This window comes from Prunus mume, linkage group LG8 (assembly GCF_029339155.1).
Source record: "Prunus mume cultivar Tortuosa linkage group LG8, ASM2933915v1, whole genome shotgun sequence".
Classification (NCBI taxonomy): Eukaryota; Viridiplantae; Streptophyta; class Magnoliopsida; order Rosales; family Rosaceae; genus Prunus; species Prunus mume.
The window spans coordinates 16,684,226-16,705,069 of NC_142705.1; the positions used below are offsets into that span (position 1 = coordinate 16,684,226).

A 20,844-nucleotide genomic window follows, 5' to 3' on the forward strand; every position below is an offset into this window, starting at 1 on the left:
TAATAGTTGAAATATAAATAAATTAAATAATAATGAGATATAAAAAATAAAATAATCATTAATAAGAAATATGTAATAATTAAACAAATATTATTTTAAAAAACCACATAATCGGGCGCCTGAAAATGAGCGCAGAGCCACGCCCAACTATCCTCCCGCCCCTCAAGTTCCTTCGGGCAATCCTCCCAAGAGCGACTTATGCGGATCATCAAACGCTGAAAATGGTGGTGCAAGTCGCTCTTCATCGCTTGTACCTCTCACCAAGAGTCTGTTGACGTACGCCAATGTCTCCTCGTTGAGGTCCTCTGAGTGGTAGTTCGTCTGCAATAAATTCATTACATATATTAAGTAATAGAAATATATAAAGTTTGAAAGAAAAATAATTAAAAGATAGGAAACATACCGACAACTGGCCGCGAACTTGCATCTTGATCTCGTTAGGCATGACCTTCCAAGACTTCCATTGCATCGGGCAATGGGTCCGAACGACGTGGCCAATGTCGTGGGCCAAGGAGCTATGCAAGTCCGCCGTCGGTGCAGCCCGATGGCGCTTATAACCGAGGCCGATACGATCGTATCATCCGTGACCTTCGCCGCCCCGCCTCGTGTTCCTCTTGGCTGCAAAGGGATATGACAATACTATTACATAAATAACAAATTGAACCATAAAATTCCCAATTAAAAAAATGTTAAAAACAAAAAACGAAAGTGGAAGGGTATTACTCGAGGTGCCCCGAGGCACCAAGATACGATCGATGTGGTGTCGGTGGTGGTAGCGGGTGGTGTCGCCGCTTAACGCTAAGAGGCTGCACCACCGAAGAAGATGATGATGCAGCCACCGATCCCCAGACCAGCTAGCACGTGGTCCCGCTCCATCGCGGCCGGAGCAGCGGCACCGATACCGGCCGAGCCGGCTCCAAACTCGGTGTCGCCGCCACCACCCTACGACGTCTAATCAAGTCTGACATCTGCACAATTTCATTAATCAAATTTAGCACATACAATGTCATTAAAAAATCGAACTAACTAATTAAAATCATAGTTTGAACTAGGGTTTGCGATCTCGGAGTATCCGGGACTCCGATCCACGATCCGTCGAATCCTAAACGATCCTATAAATACATGGTACCACATACGTGAGTTTCAAATCGATCCAACGGTCCGAACATATCAAACCCGAAAATCGCACAATAGGTTCGAACCGTGCTCGAGACTCAAATGATAACCAAATTCCAACTGAGCACACCTACGCGCTCGTGATAACGAAATATTTGCACCGGGACCAAATGCCCTATGCCACAAGATTCATCGCACACCACACGCGCCGAAGCGCTGTGGGTGCCCAAAGCGATAACAATCACCGGGAAATCCTAAAAATTAAAGGCCAAGGTTCCTACCCTAGGTTCAAAACATCAATTGGAGGCATTTTTGTTCTCGGACCTACCCCGAAAAACGGCCGGAAGTGGCCAGAATTTCAATTTCAAAACCGGCCGAAACCTAGGGTTTCAAATTCACTACCCTATGCACACAATCAATTAAATCCTACCCAACCATCAGCTAAAGCATCAAAAATAGTCCAGAAAGCATACCTCAATTGCCGGATTTGGTGCCCAGAGTAGAGAGAACAACGGCGGCGAAGATCCGGCCTAAACGGAGGAAATCACGGCGGCAGGATGGACGGCGACGGCGGAGAAGCTCCAAGGTTCGACGGTGATTGGCGGTGGTCTGAATTGGGGCGGAGTAGGGGTGAGGTCACGGCGAGAGAGAGGGAGGTTTTAGGGTTCTGCTGAAAACTGGGAAGAAGGAGAAGATCGCGATTTTCGAAAACTTATTCGACTTTGCGCGATTTAATAAACAAGTCCGTCGCGCAAAATTCATTAAAATAACTTTGCGCGACGCAAAAAGAATTTCGTCGCGCAAGGTTCTAAAACATGACCTTTGCGCGACCTAAAAACATACTTGTGCGACGCAAATTTCATTAAAATAACTTTGCGCGACGCAAAAGAATTTCTGTCGCGTAAGGTTCTGAAAACATGACCTTTGCGCGACCTAAAAACATACTTGCGTCGCGCAAAGTTCTGAAAATTTCAACTTTTGCGCGATGACAAAGCTAGTGTCGTCGCGCAAGTTTGTCCAAATTACCAAATTTCGGATTTGATTTTGCGCGGGAAGATAATGAATGATATTGCGCGATCGAAGAAACCTAAATTCGCGCAATATAGTTTTTGGCCAAAAATTTCGCTAAGTGTCGAGCAGAGAAGCGCAAATTTTTTTTCGCTTTGCGCGACGAAGGCACTTTAGTTCGTCGCGCAATCCAGCTTTTGCAAAAAAATTCGCTAAGTGTTGGAGCGGAGAAGGGCTGCAATTATTTTTCATCGCTTTGCACGACGAAGGTACTTGAGTTCGTCGCGCAATCCACTTTTGCCAAAAAAATTTCGCTAAGTGTTGAAGCGGAGAAGGGCTGCAATTATTTTTCATCGCTTTGCTCGACGAAGGTACTTTAGTTAGTCGCGAATCCAGCTTTTGCCAAAAAAATTTCGCCAAATGTTGAGCGGAGCAGCGCAAAATTTTTTTATCGCTTTTGCGCGACGAAGGCACTTTAGTTCGCCGTGCAATCCAAATTTTGCCAAAAAAATTCGCTAAGTGTTGGAGCGGAGAAGGGCTGCAATTATTTTTCATCGTTTTGCGCGACGAATGTACTTCAGTTCGTCGCGCAATCGAGCTCTTGCCAAAAAAAATTTCGCTAAGTGTTGGAGCGGAGAAGGGCTGCAATTATTTTTTCATCGTTTTGCGCGACGAAGATACTTGAGTTCGTCACGCAAACCCATACCTTTGTACCCTAAGCCCTCAACCCGAACTCCTGAAATAGTTTCAATGATCCAACCAGCAATCTTCTTTTTTTATAGTTCAAGATCGTATACGTCAAAAATCATAATGAATGAACATTCAGAGATTGACTAACGGGACAAAACTTTTCGACGGTTCTAAACAAATTGTCCCGATTCAACGGTGATTTTAACTCCGATCTTGAAATTTTTTTACAGCTGTGGTTTTTGACCCTATATGAATACATAGATGTAATTCGATCTTCAATTTCAGATATTTACAGTACAGGACATCACATAATCTTATGTTATACTGAATGAATGTATAAATAAATTCTTCATTTTTGATGAATATTGTGTTTTGATGTAATACGCATTCTAGGAAACTAGTTTCATTAATTCAGCCGTCAAATATGTTTGTTTATACTTCGAGATCGTATACGTCAAACTGGTTAAAAAAACATTCAGAGATCAAGTAACGGGACAACACGTTTCGACGGTTATAAACGAAAAGTCATGATTTAACGGTTATTTTGACTCTGATTTTGATGATTTTTTACAGCTACACTGTTTAACCCTATGTGAATACAGTGAACTACTTCGATCGTCAATTTCAAATATATACGTGTGTATATATCAGAAATATATATATGTATATATGTTTGAGCGACGAGGTCATGTTATTCGTCGCGCAAAAGTTACTTGCGCGACGGAATTATTTGTCGCGCTAAGAATAGAGTCCGTGCGACGTGTAAATTTCCGTCGCGCAAAAGCTACTTGCGCGACGGAATTGTTTGTCGCGCAAATAATAGAGTATGCGCGACGATACGTTTTGCCGTCGCGCAAAATGTGCGCGACAATTATGCCTCGTCGCGCAAAGTTATTTTCATTCACATATTATTAAGCTGAATTATTCATCATTACATATAATTAATTGTATGAAAGTATGATTTATTCTATTTTCTTTTGATTTGAGAATTGAAGGATTGTTGATAATCTTATTTTCTTTGTATTCATTTTTAACGGTTATTTGGTTTACAGTTTTTAAAAGTTTTTTGTCAAAATAAATTTAAACTTTATTATTAAAATTACTTGGATATATTTATTTACCAATGGTTTGTAACTACATTTATTTTAATAATGTTTCATTTCTGCACATATATAATGTTTGGATATAAGAAGTACATATATGAAAACATTTGCATTACACAAAATATGTCCACTAACATAATAAAATTACAAAAAAAATTCATCATTCATCATCTGAACTATAATAACTTTCGTTATCGTCGCTATCATCACTTTCGGTCTCCCAATCCTCTTCTTCCTCCTCCTCCTCCTCCGCCTCCTCTATAACTACATCATCGTCGTTGCTCGGGCTAACTGCAACATCGTATCGCGGAAGATCACCGAGGTCAATTGTAATTGACTGAATCGGTATTTCGATTGAAGACACTCCTTGTATTTGAAATGGCTCTTGTATAACATTAGTATCTCGAAGTGTTTCCGCATCATTTTCCATTGAAGATTCTAAACGTTGGTCAGCCACATTGTCGACGCCGTTGTCGCTGGGTCTAGTTCTGGTATAGCATATACGTTCCTATGATCCATCTTTTGAACAACGCTCCAACCGCTTCCGGCTTTAGGGTCATCTAGATACACAATTTGTGTTGCCATGTTTGCTAAAATATAAGGGTCGTCATCATACCAAGTTCTGTTCATGTTCACAAATAGTATGCCATGATTGATTTTAACACTTCCCGGCCTATTTGGGTTGGTGTCAAACCATCGACACTTAAACATGATCACTTGGTATCGATCTTTGTAAAGCAATTGCACGACAGTTGTGAGTTTGCCATAGAAATCAATGTCTGTATTTCGCCTCCACCTAGGACATGGACACCGCTATTTTGCGTACACAACTTATCATCTTGTGCTTCGCCCAAAAATTTGACGCCGTTGACATTACAACCCGAGAACAATTCAGCGCGAATCGGGCCGAACGCCAAGTTATATAACTCATTACTATAAGTTGGGGAATTCGATGATTTCAACTTATTCACCTAATATTATACAAAATCATTCATATGTTAGTCTGACAAAATTAAAAACTACAATTTATATTTCTCAAATAACAAACACTGATAACTTACAGAATCCAAAAACTATTATGGAAACAATTCACGGTGTTTATGGGCAACCAAATGTGATGGATGTTCTCGCTTCATCATCTCTTCATGCTCATATAAGTATCCCATGATCTCATCACAATTGTTCAGTACGAACCAATGCGCTACCTCCATGTCATTTCTAGAAAACGACTCTCCGCGTCCAGGATCTCCAAAGGGTCATGCGCTTTGGGCAAAAACAGAAAGTTTTTCATTTCTCATACCTCCGTCATGATTGCGCTGAGGACGATTGAAAACCGTCTCCACATCTTTTAAATACATTCCGCAGAAAGTAAGCGACTCATATTGAACCCAAGCCTCTACGATTGATCCTTCGGGCTTCGCCACTGCTATGCGTACACTTTTTTTCAGCTCTTCGAGAAGCTTGTCAAAATAAAACGATATGATACAAATTAGCAAGCATGTGATAATGATGCATACACAAACGATAAGGATCATATACCTTTCTATTGGATACATCCAAATGCGATAGTTGATGGACCAGCAAGCAATGCCTCTTCTGGCAAGTGAACCATCACGTGCATCATACTTGTGAACAAAGCTGGAGGAAATATCATCTCAAACTTGCATAGGACGTGGACAATGTCATGGCGCAATGAAACATGTCCGTTTTTCGCAAAGTTTTTGCCGCAGTTGGGAAAAAAATCTGGACAACAAAATGATTGGCTTCACTACATCTTCCGGCAATAGGTGTCGAATACCAACAGAAATAGGCGTTGCATATACACATGGCAGTCATGGCTCTTAAGTCCAGTAAATTTACCTCACAACATTCACACAACGTATGCGATATTAGAAGCATACCCATCGGGAAACTTTACTGACGATACAAACTTTAGAAACTCTTTCTTGTCATTCGGTTTCATAGAAAAGAATGCAAGATCCCTTCTAGCTTTATCATTGTCCCTATTCATCCATAAACCCCTTCGTATGCCCATTCTTTCCAAATCAAGACGAGCTTTGATCGTGTCCTTTGTCTTCCCCTCGATATCTAGAATCGTGCCCACCAATGTGTCGAATACATTTTTCTCAACATGCATCACATCTAGATTGTGCCTCAATTTTAGTTTCGACCAATATGGAAGCTCAAAAAACATAGGCTTGTGCGTCCAGTTCATATGTGTAGAAGGTCTGATACGACTAACTGTTTTCCCGAAGGGAGCAAAATCCAACCGGTTAAGCTGGTCCAATATCTCATCACCGGACCATTCTCTGGGTCTAAGGCGACGCTCTGTGTTCCCGTTGAATTCTTTATCTTTTTCCCTCCACTCATGGTCCCATGGCAATCATCTCCGATGGCCAAGGTAACAAACTTTTTCAGCGTGCTAACCAGAAGTTACATCTTCCTTGCATACATGACATGCCATATAACCTTTTGTGCTCTACCCAGAAACCATTGCATATGCTGGGAAATCATTCACAGTCCATATAACTGCTGCCCGCAAAGTGAACATCTTCCCAGTTGATTTATCGTACGTGCGAACACCGCTTGTCCATAAATCCTTCACCATCAACCAGCCCTTAAGTAAACATCGATTGACCTCCCAGGATCCTCGTTATCAAAACAGTCATCATCATATATTCTTTTTTCATGCATTTCCAAGGCGGTAAATTATATGAGAATACGAAAATCGGCCAAGTGCTGTGGTGTTGGTTTATAACCCCATACGGATTGAATCCGTTAGTGGCAAGTCCCAATCTAACATTTCGGGATCAGCAGCAAACTCGGGAACATTCGATCGAACTCTTTCCATGCCTCCCCATCTGCAGGATGCCGCATCACATCATCGTCTACCCGTTTTTCCTTATGCCATCTCATGTCTGTGGCGTATGCGTCGACATATACAATCGCTGCAACCTAGGTTTTTAGGGCAATAACGCATGACTTTTTGTGGGATCTTAATCGTCCTATTCTGAGATGTCATCTTGAACCTCGACTCATTGCATATAGGACATGTATCCAACGATTCATGCTCTTTGTAGAATAACTTGTAATTGTTTTTGCAAGCATGAATTTTTTCATAACCAATCCAAGACCATTCAACACCTTCTGCGCCTGTTTATGGTCTTTCGGCAAACAATTGTCCGTCGGAAACATTCTCTTGAAAACCCCCAAAAAGTAATCGAAACACAGATTCGACATACGATATTTTATTTTTCCGTGCATTAGCTCCACAATGGCCGTGAGAACGGAAAAGCTCTCGCACCCCGGGTATAACTCTTAGTTGGCATTTTTTAACCATTTTTCATATTGTTCAAACTCCGCACTGTCTATTGGTGTAGGCACATCATCTTGCTCTTCTTGATTCATGTTGGTCGATACAAATGGAAAAATATCTTGTATAATATCCATGACTTGATCATTAGCATCTATAATACGTTGAACATTGTCCACTCATGTGGCATTTGAAGAGGAAGCATGCTCTAATTGTTCCCCGTGAAGGTTCCAAATGTTATATGTCTCAATCATTCCATTCCTTACTAAATGAAATCCAACATTTTCAATTGTCTCCCATAACGTGTTGTTGCACCTCCTACAAGGACAACGGATTTTAGTTGCACCCGGGTTGTGTCTACGTGCAAACTCAATAAAATCCTCGATTTCATCCAAGTATTCGTCACGCATCTGCTCGGTTCTCAGATCCACCTTCTGTCCATAATTCCTGAAACTAGAATCACAACACAACAATCACAACAACTTCATACAAAGTTATAATGTCACCTTATGCCTCCGGTAAGGGTCCTATCCCATTCGAATGCATAGCCACGTAATCTACGACTACATGAGATTAGATTTCGACGGGATGAATTTCGCAAAGATCTCGCCATAGTTCTTGAGGTGGCCATAGGTATAAATACCTACGTATCACCCAAGAACGCATCGAGATGACATCAAATATCCACAATCGAAACCTAATCCAGAGCTATAGATTACGTGACAACACTATGCATTACCAAACTGTCCAAATAATGGGACAATTCAAGAATTAATTGACCATACATGCATTACGATCCATGCACGAAATCCAACTAATCTCGAACAGAAACTAAGTGTTACTAAACATAAATAAAAGCACGAAGTTAATTTCAATTAACTTCGTACATCACAACAGATTGTGCTATGTTACACACAATTTAACAACATAATATAAATATAACTTCACAAGAAAATTTTAAACATAACAAATTAACATTATTAATATATAAAACGAATAAAACGAATTAATATATAAAACGAATTAAATAACATTATTAATAAAATACATTATTAATATATAAAACGAATAACATTATTAAACATAACAGATTGTGCTAATTACAAATATCCCTAACGAAAACAAAATAAAAAATCTTAGTACGAACTTAAATTAATACTTTTAAACTAATGACGAAAAATATTTACCCAATCAATATATTGAAGTCTCAAAGAGAGAGGTTGAGAGAGAGGCAGAGGCGTAATGCTTTGTTTTTGCATTCGCCTCCTGCAATGGCGAATTCTAATGAAGAAGAAGGACTTTGCGCGACGAATACATAAGTTCGCTGCGCAATGAACGACTGACCCAAATTCCACTTTGGAATCCGGCCAACTCGCGCAAACCGACACTGCGCCGTGGATCGTAAATGACCAAAATGCCCGGAAGCGATAACACAAACTCGTAATCGAGGTCGCCACGCACTTTCTTCGAGGGATCAAGCCACACGTAGTTCTTTCACCGCCTCGACTGAATTGGTTCAATTATCCGTGAAACATACTCTAGGTTGATGTTTTGGAGTATCCGGGACTCGCGTTTTATGATCCGTCAAATACTATACGATCCTGGAAATACCTAGATCAACATACCTGAAAATTGTTACGATCCAACGGTGCAAAACTAGTGAACCCGGAAATCACACACTAGGCGAGATCCGTTCGGGGTTCAAACGGTATCCGAATTAAGATCCGCGAATTTCTACGCGCTCATGACGACCCAAGGATCATTCTGGAACTGAATGGGGTCTCGACCAATCTGCTCACGCGCCGGCAGCTCGTGGGTGTCCTAAGCGATAACGCCTTGCCAGAAAAACTCAACATCTAAGCTCAAGACTCCTATCCTAGGTATAACACCCTATTTGGAACCACTTTTGTTCTTGGACCTACCCCAAAAACTGGCCGGAAGTGGCCGGAACAGTGACCCGAAAACCTGCTGAAACCTAGCTCGTAAATCGAGCTATCTACGCTGGAAATTTCTGAAATCCTACCCAACCAGCAGCTAGAGCACGAAAAATAGCTAGAAAACCATACCTCACTCGTCTGAAACGATGGCCGGAGGAGGGAGAACGAGCTCCACGAAATTCCGTCAAAAACTGTCCAAACCACCCTGTTTCGTGGCGGTTTCCGGCTACCACGACGGCAGATCGAGACTGAGATGGGCTGGGACTGGAAGAGGAAAGTGTGGTGGTTCTAACGTGACCGGTCTTGCCTGAATCGGTGACCGGAGGTGGGAGAAATCGCCCCGGGAAGCTGGCTGGTCGAACTCTGTGAAACCCAGAAATTTCTGGGTTTATATAAACTGAAGTTTGAAATATTTACGATTATGCCACTGAACTTCTTTTGATCGTAACTCCTTCGTTACAACTCCGATTTGAGCCCGTTACATGTCTACGAACTCGTTTCGTCGCGCTCTACGCAACGGTACAACTAAAATTCCCAAATTCCTTCCCGGTCAAAAAGTCAACTTTTAAATTAATAAAAATATTCTAGGGGTATTTTAGTCTTTTCTTCTAATAAATTAATAATTAAATATTAATTTTAGGTTTGGGTTATTACACGCAAAATTCCGTCGCAAAAAACCAAATTGTCCGTCGCGCAAACCTTTTTTCGCAGCAATCACCGCCGACATCTAACTTTTGCGCGACGTATTTTCCGTCGCGCAAAAAAAATATCTCAATCAGGTAATTTTTGCGCCAAAATAAAATATCCTCGCTCTCTTACGCGACGAAAAATCTTCCCGCTGCGCTTAAGCTGTCTTTTGCGACGAAGAGTTTCGCGCACAAGTTTTTACCGCCATATAAAGGGACCCACTGGTTCGTCTGCTTTTGCGCGATTTAACTAATGTACCGTCGCAAAGGTTGTCTCGCGACGATATTTCTCATCCCGCAAAGTTTTCGCCAAAAAATTCCCCGCTTTTTTATCTCTGCTTATGCTGACGACGATTTTTTGGTCGCGCAAAGACATTTCTAGCGACGAAAAATTTGGTCGCAAAATTTTCAAGTGGATTGCGCGATTTAATATAAAGTTATTTCGTCGCGCCATTGTTTTGCGCGAGGACTTATTCTTCGTCGCGCAATCTTTCGTCGCGCAAATGGTGAAACGTAGTAGTTGCTGTTTTCAATAAATCACGAAATAGATACATTATTATTCAAAAAAAAAATTAAAAATCAAGAAACCAATAAATCAAATGTTAAAATAAAAATTAGTTGCATTAAAATATTAGGAGATAAACACAAAAGAAGCGTTTTTGATCGAAAACACATAAGAAGCATAGGTGAGTGTAAAAACTTACAAACATGACTTTTTTCTATTTTAATGCGAAAAAAAAAAAACAAATCTCTAAGTTTATATCAATTACCATTTGAATGACAATTTTTTTAAAAAAGGGAAAAATGATGATTTTTCATTAGACTCATAAATCTAAATTCCTACGAAAGACGCTATATATTATGAATAAAAGAGCCAACTTCAGCACTAGCGTATTATATATCCCAAAGAAAACCTCCCTGCTAACTGCAAATATTTCAACTGACATGTAGAAAGACAAGAGACCCAAAATTGATCATTTTCAAATTCAACACCATTCCAATATATCCAAGACCTTTTGTTTTTTCTTTTTCTTTTTGGGGTCAAGGCAAACTCCCTTCATTAAATATGCAAACACATTATAAGAGTTTTAAGACAGAATAACATAGGTAGAAACATAAGACATAGGCTCAAAAGATTACACAACTGAATTTTAAAACAAGCAAGGTCCACATACAAAGTTTCAAACCAAAACAACCCCAAAATTGAAAACAAGTTGCAGCCGCACTATCCAGAGCAAAGCAGCCAAACCACCATTGCAAGTCCACACCCACCAAGAGGGAGTCTCTGGTAACATAGTGAACCAAAAGTACAAACGGAAGATGGGGGTGAACAAGCCACCCCCGCAAAATGCACTCCCATAATCCAAGTCAATAGTGCACATTGCACTTTAAAGGCATCCTTATCAATGTTTTAAAAGGTGAGGCGTAAAGACGAGGCATTTTTAGCCCGCCATGAGAGGCATAAGCCTTTTGAACCTTAATTTAATTTAATAAAAAAATTATAAATAATACGATATAGATAAATTGTACTACTAATTCTTATTGAGCCAAAATATTCTATCAAATATAAGTACTAATTGTCATTTATGCATAATAATCAATCCCAAAATATAAAATACTTATTCAACATCAAAAGAAAAACTCAATTCATGCATCCCATTCCTCATCACGAAACATCAAATGCTATGATATTTGGCATTTATGTGTGGACTTGAGTGTTATTTTTAGTGGATTTTATGGATATTGTGTTGTTTGGAAAAAAAAAATACTAACATATTATATACATATATATGAATCTAGTACAAAGAGAATTGCATACCAAAGGAGAGAATTAAAACTTATGGAGAGAATTAAAATTGATGCAGATTATGGCATTAGGGATATGCATATAGGTCCATCAATGTATTTTTTTAGATTTTTTTTTTTTTAAAGGGAAGTATCGTTTGTTTCAAGGTATGGCATTAGGGATATACAAATTCAAGCGAGGCCGTCTTCTTCCTCGGGCTTTGGCATGCAGACAGCGGCGCTTTTCGCGCCTTCCATGCCTCGCCACGCTAAGTGTGCAACAAGCTAAACATTCGTACGCCTAAGGTGATTTCCCTCCTCCTCGCTCCAATGCGCGTTTAGGCATGCTTTTGAAGACACAGATCCTCATACCCGAACGCACTGCCAAGTAAAAATGGCAGAGGAGCCATCCGTGAACACGAGGAGTGGAGGTCTGTGGTAGAGAGACGAAGAACCTCTAGAAATGAGCATAAATCCCAAGCAAAATCACCACAGAGGATGAGAAGGATACAGTAAAAGAAAGAGGGAGCAAAACCAAATACAAGGAGAGATTAACAGAAGGAAAGGAAGAGGAGAGAAGAGGGGGGAAGGAGAATGAAAAAGGAGGAAGAGGAGGGAGGGGAACCTCCCCCCAAGATGCGGCGCTGAAGGGTTGGGTGGTTTTTTTTCTCTGTTATGGTTTTTTTTCCTGTGTGTACCTTTTTATATAAGCAAGGAAAGTTTATCCAAGACCAATTTGAACATACAAAGCTCCCATAGAGGTCTATCCACATCAAAAGCTTCGACACGGCCTAACAAGCTCAATTTTCTTTCTTCTTTGAGATACTGTTATACTGAACAAGCCATGATTATATCTATAATGGATTACACTTGCACGTAAAGAAAACTAAATTTGAGGGGGAAACCCAAATTTTCTATGATATTGTAATAAGAAGATGGAAAATTAGTTACCCAAATAGCCCGCAGAAAAAGCCTTTCAACAGTACCATCCATGTTAGTTTTGTTTTCAGTCCTTGTAAATTGAAAATAATTATGACGTTTCAAATATTATGGATAACACAAACATGGCCGCACCAAAACACATGCGGTAGGCAATTAGATTTGAGGTTGATACCATTTTCGGCGGCCAATTTATACAGAAGGTTCGAACCTTCTGTACAAATTGGCTGCTGAAAATGGTGTAAACCTCACAATTCTGGTCGCCTACCGCATATGTTTTGGTGAAGCCGTAATGTTTGTACTATCCATAATATTTGAAAGGTCCTGCCTCTTTTGTACAAAGAAGAAGGAATGGTAACGATACAGGGAGAAGACAGAGGGTGGAGGGTGGTGGGTGGAGGGTGGATTAATAGGAATAAGCAACAGCGAAGTACGAGACAAGTAAAGAGTTCAAATTACTAAGCATGGGGTTCATGGGTATCGAACAGAGAGAAGGGAGAAGATTCATGAAGACGCAGTACTCAGTTTTAGAGAAGCAAAGAGGAGCAGATAAGCCATGACAAAGTCATTGATCATACCATGCAAGAAACGCTATTAACAAACCCATACAAAATTGCCAACGAAATTTTTTGAAAAGAAAGAGACACACATAATCTTTGTGTGCTTCAGCTCGGCTGTGCATTTAATATAATTCAAAATATAAAACCAACTTTCCAATTAAGAAAATTAAAGAAAATAAACTTGAGAAATAAGCAATCCCTTTGTCAGAGCCAGATGCCGCTGACAGTGGGATTTTTTCCCGAAGGATCAGAAGGGAAGGACAGTGCTGAAATGGGCCTAAGTCTTACATGAGATGAAATTTGAATTCAAAAGACTTTCTTTTGTAGTTTAAGGTGGAATTTCCTCTTTTATTGATGTGGTGGGTAATTTTGTTGGCAATGAATGTGATTAAATTAAACTATTATCAAATTACTAAATGCCCATTTGGCATTGGGTTTTTAGTGCCAAAATCGCTTATTTTCATATTTTTATCTTTCCGTTTGATAAAAGTAGAAAAATCTGATTTTCCTAGGACCCTTCTTTTTCAACCAAAATGTCTATGGCCTCTTTTTTATTTTTTATTTATTTAATTTTTTTATATACAAGCGATAGTCTAAAACACTCTGAATTAATCTAAAATTTACCTAATCTACCGAGGGACGTCTACCTCCTATGACCCTTTTAAGTGAGATAAAAGATTTAAAATTAGGCTAACTTGGTAATTTAACTTACTACTCACAAAACCTAATTAATCTACCTCAACTTTTTACCTACTTGTTCTATTTCTTTAGTAACTTATATTTGTAGGTTCAATCACACATGCTTAAGCCAAAAAAAATAAAAATAAAAGAGAAATGATCTTCTTATAGAATTAACCCAAGTTTTTTTTTTTTTTTTTTTGGGTGGTAATCAACCATTAAGCAAGCTGCACTCTGTTTTACTTGTTTGTCCTTTAAATGTGCTTTATATATAATATTATAATATATTAGATTAGTGTTAGGATATATACCCTAAAATAAAATAATATATTAGGTTCTTTTGGTCAACAAATTAACCATAAATTTTCTTCATCACTCTTCTACTCATCTCCCTTAAATCTTCTAGGTTAGTTTGACATTTGCACTAAAAATTCATAAAGGTTTAACATTTCTTCCTCTTCCTTTTTGTTTAAAGTTTTGTGAATTTTTTATTTTCCTCTTCTTCCTTTTTTTATGTATGAGTTGGGTACCTTAATATTGCACTTTATGAACTCTTTACTTTTATATTTCTTTTCTTTGTTGGAATATAAATTATTATTATTTTTAAGTCTTTAATAGTGTAGATGATGAAATTAGTATGTAACCAATTTAAAATATGAAATTCATGATAATTATGAAGAGAAGACCAATTTTATAAAAGCCTCTTCTAATGTGAAATCATGGCTCTACCATTGCCTACAAGAGTGTCTTATTTGAGGGATCCCTCAACTGAAGCTCACTGTATATATATTGATATATTTATATATATATATATATATATATATATAAACTCAAATAATTTTATTTGAGGAACACCCTTTAGAGTTCCTTATGAATGTTTTTCAACAATCCGAACCATCTATTTTGTAAGTCTACATTCATAGATCATCCTTGCAAAAAATTAGACAAATCGAAAACTGTTTTGACATCCAATTATGTCATACAAAATCAATGAACACAGTATTTTAAGAAAATACTAAAATTTCAATAACTCAATTGAGTGGTCAGATGATATCGGATTCAAATATTATTATTATTATTATTATTTTATAGAGATGATCTTTGAATAAATATCTACAAAATAGACAATTTGAATTAGTGAAATATAATACAGAGTGGGCCCTACAAGGATATCCCTCAAATAAGCTTATTTGAGGAATCCCTCAACTAAAGCTCAATATATAAAGAGTGATGATTTTCTCACTCCCCTTTTATCCACCTACACTCCTTTTTGTTTTTTTTTTTAAATATTTTTTACTATAAGATAAAAGGGAGTGTAAGTGAACAAAAGAGGAGTGAGAACATACAATTTTAAAAACAATGGAGTGTAAGTGGATAAAAAGGGAGTGGGAAAATCAATACCCATATATATACCTATATATATATATATATATATATGGGTAAACTGCCAAATACCCCCCTGAACTATCACACTAGTTGAAATCTACACCCTGAATTAATTTTTCAGCCAATTTAACACTCGTACTAAATTTTATCACCAATTTACCCCCCACCGTTAGTTTCTAGCAATTTCCATCCAAATCTCTGTTTAAAAAGTCACATGTCAGGCATATGATTCATTGTTGAATTAAAAATTGATTTTTTAACCTCTCTCTTATTCTCTCTCTCTGCTAGTCTCGAACCCATATGGGGATTCTAAATTACAAACCCAAATCACCAAGATCTTATGACCATGGCCTAAATTACAAACCCAAATCCCATTCCTCCAACAAGGGTACTTGCTGGTATATTTCTATATCTCATTCCTCCAACACCATTGGACAAGTTTGTCTTTTTCTATTTATCCCTTTCTACCAAGATAGCAAAGACACAAGAGTCATCACCACCAACTTCCTCCGACCTTCAATTAATAATTATATTGTTGCATAATTTTCTCTTTCTCCTCCTTGCCCTCCTCAAAATCCGTTGTGTCTCTTCCTCTTTGGCCATGTGTTTCCTCTCAGGTTAGAAGAATTTTTTAAAATTTATTTTTAAAACCAAGTATAAGTTCACCCTGGTCTCTCATCCTAGCCCCTCCTTGTCCCTTCTTCTCTCCCTTCTTTGAAAGTCCTGGGTCCATTAATTAAGCTTTCAGTAGTGAGACCCCACATGTCCCTAGGGTTCAACTGAAGCATTTGAATGGATGTCAAAAGGCTTAGGTGGTTAAGCCCATGAGAATTTCTAGGTTGAAAAAAGTTAGGTCAAGAGAGATCAGGTTTTTCTATGCTTAAATTGGCTTTATTTCTTTAATCTGGGTAAACTATCAAAGAAATGGGGAAAGGGGAGATAGAAGGAGAGAGAAGAAGAGACAAGGAGATAGCGAGAGGGTTCGTTGGGTAATCTAGGTTGAAGGGTTGGCATGTGTCATTCACGTGGTGTTTTTAACAGAGATTTGGATGGAAATTGCCAAAAACTAACGGCGGGGGGTAAATTGGCTATAAAATTTAGTACGAGTGCTAAATTGGCTGAAAAATTAATTCATGGTGTATATTTCAACTAGCGTGATAATTCAGGGGGTATTCGGCAATTTACCCTATATATATACACTATATATTATGCATAAAGTATTATATCACTTAAACATTAAAAAATAAAATAAAAATGTAGTCCCAGTCCAAGGATACACCAAACACATGACAAGTATTATTCAACTTAAACTAAGACAAGCTAAGCCAATACAGTCCCTAAACATAGTCCATGCCAAGACAATCATGTGTAACAAACAAGGCCTTAATGAATTACTTTACAAAGTCGTCGTGGGTTTTTAATCCTATCTTGGAGTTTTCTCACGTTAAAACCATTGCACACTTTATTTTTATTGCTTGTTAGTTTCTTTGTTTTTAAACTAGATTTAATTGGGTAAAACTAAAATTAGCATTTGGTAAAAGCCTATTCACTCCCTCTAGGCTTATAGGTGGTTTAGCTATGCAATTTCACCTTATTCACCTCTAAAGGTAAAATTGACACAACAAAACAAGTAATAAAATTCACAAGATCTATATTTACAAATAATAATAATAATAATAATAATAATAGATGTGGAATAAACTTAATAGCAGTTAGTGTTTTGGACCTAAGTCTAATAACCCTAGCATAAATACCAATTAGCACTTAATCTAGCAGTGCTTCACCACTTATGTATTGCAAAATGTCCATAGTTCGAATTATCTTTATCCATCTCCCATAATAAAATAAATAAAATTCATAAAAGCTCTTTTGAAATTATTAAAATAATTGTTCATATGGATATGGGTGGACCCCATTAAGTTTGTATTTGGAACCATTTCCCACACCCTTTGCTCATAGCAAACATTAGGCGGAACCCATACCGCCCAATTATACTTTTTCATTTCTCCTATGCAGTTTAGTCCAGACATCCAACTTATTTTATATATTGAGCTTTTCACATGGCACATTAACATAACATTTTATATAAAAATTCTTAAAAGCTTATTTACAAAGGGGGAAAAACTTCAACTAGCCATTTGCCATTTTCTAATTGGTTAGTATATTACAATTTTTTCACTTGAAAGTACATAAAATTTTTCTAAAATATTGTACTTGAAGGATTTTTATTTTATTTTTTAAAAGTCATGTTAAAATGGACCTATTTGTAAAAAGTAATTTATATATTAAGTCATCTCTTCTAGCCCAGCCCACCATATCATAGTGGATAGTTGGTAGGCCCGTTTCTTGCAAAATCAAAAACTTATATATCTCGCGTTTCATACATCTTTCTCTCTTCATATGATGATAGATATAGAGAGAAAGGTGAATAAAACATGTGTTACGTGAAAATTTTACTCTTTACTTGGGAGACAAATCATGTTACAGGGGTTATGGCCCGCAGGCTCATGATCTGATGGAGGCACGCCCAAACCAATGAGGAAAAGTCCAGCCCGACCCGTTCCGGGCCATGTATTATTAAAGTTCAATAGGTTGGTAAAGTTCAACAATATTGGGAGAGTTGCTTATCAAAACTAAAAACAGAACAAGAAAAAGAAAAAAAAAAGCGGGAAAATCCAGTAATCTTGCTTCATATACATGATTTATTTTTTTTTTCTACTTTGTCATCTAAGTAGCAAAACAAAATTGGAATGAACCATTTCCATGTAAATTGTATACATGAAAAAACCTCTCTACACTCATTTCGGCCAGCATCAACCAGCAGTGAAATGATAAAAAGGAAAAAGAAAAAAGGTAATAGAATTACATTGTTTGAATCAAAGGAAGAATTTGTTCCATGATCAATCAATCAAACCACAGTGGTTATGCCATTGTATCTTGGTCTAGTTCTATCAGGTGAAAGCCCCTCTTCCATGGCCTTCCTCTTGTTACTGTTTGCTGGTACTGGGGGTGGTTGTTGTTGTTGTTGTTGTTGATCTACTACTTGTTGATCCTGCTCCTGTGAAGCCTCTGAGCTTTCAGATGATTCTTCTTGTTTTTCTTCATTTTCTTCCTTTCCTTGGTTTTGATCCTTGGACTTGGTTTTCATGATATGGGGTCTAAGCCTACTCAAGTCTGATAGCCTCACTGGCTTTAAGAAAAATTCTTCAGCCCCTTCTTCTAAGCATCTGTTACCAACCAACATCAATTCATTAATTCATCAATTCCACTTCACAAACCAAAATCCCAGATTCCTACAATATTCTAAATCTCCAAGAGAAAGAAAATAAAAAGAAAAAAAACATGCGAATCAGGTAAGCCCATATTATTTTTCTCCTCTGTTGTTACCTGTTGATTCTTGAAGGCACATTCTCAGATGACATGATCACAACTGGTATGTTTCTCAGAGATGAAGATTCCTGTAAAAACAATCAAAATCCCATTAATTTCTAGAACAAACATTTTTCAAAAAGATCATGAACAGATTTGTAATTTTGATGACAAGAGGACCCATGTAAAACAAAGGAAATCTTCTGACATCTAGAACCTGATCTAATTTGGGTTGAAAATTGGTGGGGAAATATTCCAAGAGAATTTTAATTGATATTCAAAACCAAGTGGTAAAAGGAAGGACAATTGTCAAACTCTAGTGGATAGATGGAAAACTCAATGGGAAAAGATTGAGGAAAAAGCAAGGGAATATAATGATGAAGGAGAAAAGAGACAAAGGAATAGAAAATAAAGCATACCTTGATTTTCTTGAGCAAATCATATCCTGTCATGCCAGGCATACAATAGTCTGTAATAACAAGATTCACTCCCACTTCCTGCAAAAACACAAGAAAACAAAATAAATTTAGAAACCCAGAAAGGAAAAGTTGTGGGAAATTAGGAAGAAAATAAAAATGCTCTGGGAATCTCAGACATTAAAGAAGAGAAGAATCCATCAATCAGTCAATCATAGTACCTGTTGATTGCTTGGGGAAACAGAAGGTGAATCTGGACTGCTTTGGTCATCCTCATACAAACCCAGAAACTCTAGAGCCTTGCTACCAGAATCAACTGTAGTAACTGCAATGAAGAACAGAGGAGAATAAAAATCACACCACAACGTTAACATAATAAAACAATGAGACCCAAGATTGAAACTTGCGTTCAGATTAGCTCCCTTTGTTTTTCTTTTTTTAACTTTTTGGTGCTGTTGGGGTGGGTGGTAAGTAGAGGCAACCCAAGAAATGAAGTACCTTGATATGAAGAGGTCTTGAGGAGCCTCTCAATCAGTTTGCGATCTATGAGGCTGTCATCAACAGCTAAAACATGAAACTGTGAATCTGCAGCAGCCATCACCATTTCACCAGATGAAGAAGATTCAAGATGAAAGCAAATGCCAAAAGGCCAAGGGAAGAACAGATGGCAGTGACTGAGAAATAGCTAAAAGCCTTTGTGAGCTTTTATTTTTCTTCTTTGGTGGGTTGGTTTGGTTTTCCTATGGGAGGAGGAGGGGAAGATGAGAAATAGGGGAGCTTTGTATTGAAATAAGAAGAAGACCCACCAATATCCACATCCCACAAAGCAAGATCCGACCAGATTTCATCCCAAATCTTGTAAATTTTCCAACTTGATTTTTGAATTACAGGGCAAGCAATGCAAAAGAAAAAGAAAAACAAAAGAAAAATGAAACAAGTAATAAGAAATGAAAGAAAATAATCCCAATGAATATTTTAGTTGATGGGGGTGGTGGGTTGTATTTATACAAAAGGCTTAGACATAATGAGAGAGGGCAGGAAGATTTTGTGTGAAAAATAGAAAGTCTTGGATGAAAGCAAAAGGGTAAAAGTAGAGAGTTGAGGTGAGAGAAGAGAAGAGGAGAGAGATAGAGAGATAGAGAGAAAGGGTAGGGGAGGTGGGGCCCACCAAAATCCTCCCAAGAGATACAGGTGACATCAGCAGAGGTGCCTTTTTCCCTGGGAGTGAAATCATGTGGCGCTTACCATATCTTGAGCAGGTGGGGGAGTGGTGGCAAAGAGAGGGCAATTTCTTTTGATTCCCTTTTAAGATTTGCTTCCCATGCATGATGATGATGGTCATCTCCCTTCAATACCCATACCCATTCCATCCATGCATCCATACATTCAACATTCATGAGCTGCCAATGCATGCGTAATAGCCACTTACCCCACCCCAAATTCCTATTAAAATTCTCTATTGGTTGAACAAACTTATCCGGCACTTAGAATCTGTTGTTCACGCGCGCATATATTGTGTCGTCGAATGAGTTTAATTTTTGAAATGTAGATAAGTTAAATCAACATCCTTTAGTTAATGACCGTGAACAAATCTTCCGTTTATGTCAATGAGGTCATACCATAGAGTATTTGGCCTCAAACCATGTTTGAGGTTCGAAACCCACCTCTCGCATCAGAGTTTGTATTCCCTCATCCTATCGACTAGAGAAAACAAAAACAAAAACAAACAAACAAATCTTTCATTTGTTCTCTAATTATAATTAACATCATTTTGAATTTTCTCATGTGTCTGCTTAAATATTTACAAATAAGTCATACTTGTCTCACTCTTTATGTAAAAATATATAACAAATCTAAA

The 20,844-nt window shown here is 37.9% G+C and overlaps 1 protein-coding gene across 1 annotated transcript; it reads right to left on the minus strand.

The window, feature by feature from the left end:
- Window positions 1–17,875: 17,875 nt before the first annotated feature.
- RR3 (response regulator 3) lies at window positions 17,876–19,998 on the minus strand. Its single transcript, XM_008246613.2, has 5 exons — window positions 19,485–19,998; window positions 19,208–19,311; window positions 18,990–19,067; window positions 18,589–18,659; window positions 17,876–18,428 (listed from the first exon to the last, which is right to left on the minus strand). Exons 1-5 carry the CDS (start codon window positions 19,588–19,590, stop codon window positions 18,110–18,112), a joined length of 678 nt encoding a protein of 225 aa, XP_008244835.2. The 5' UTR covers window positions 19,591–19,998; the 3' UTR covers window positions 17,876–18,109.
- Between the last annotated feature and the right edge of the window lie 846 nt (window positions 19,999–20,844).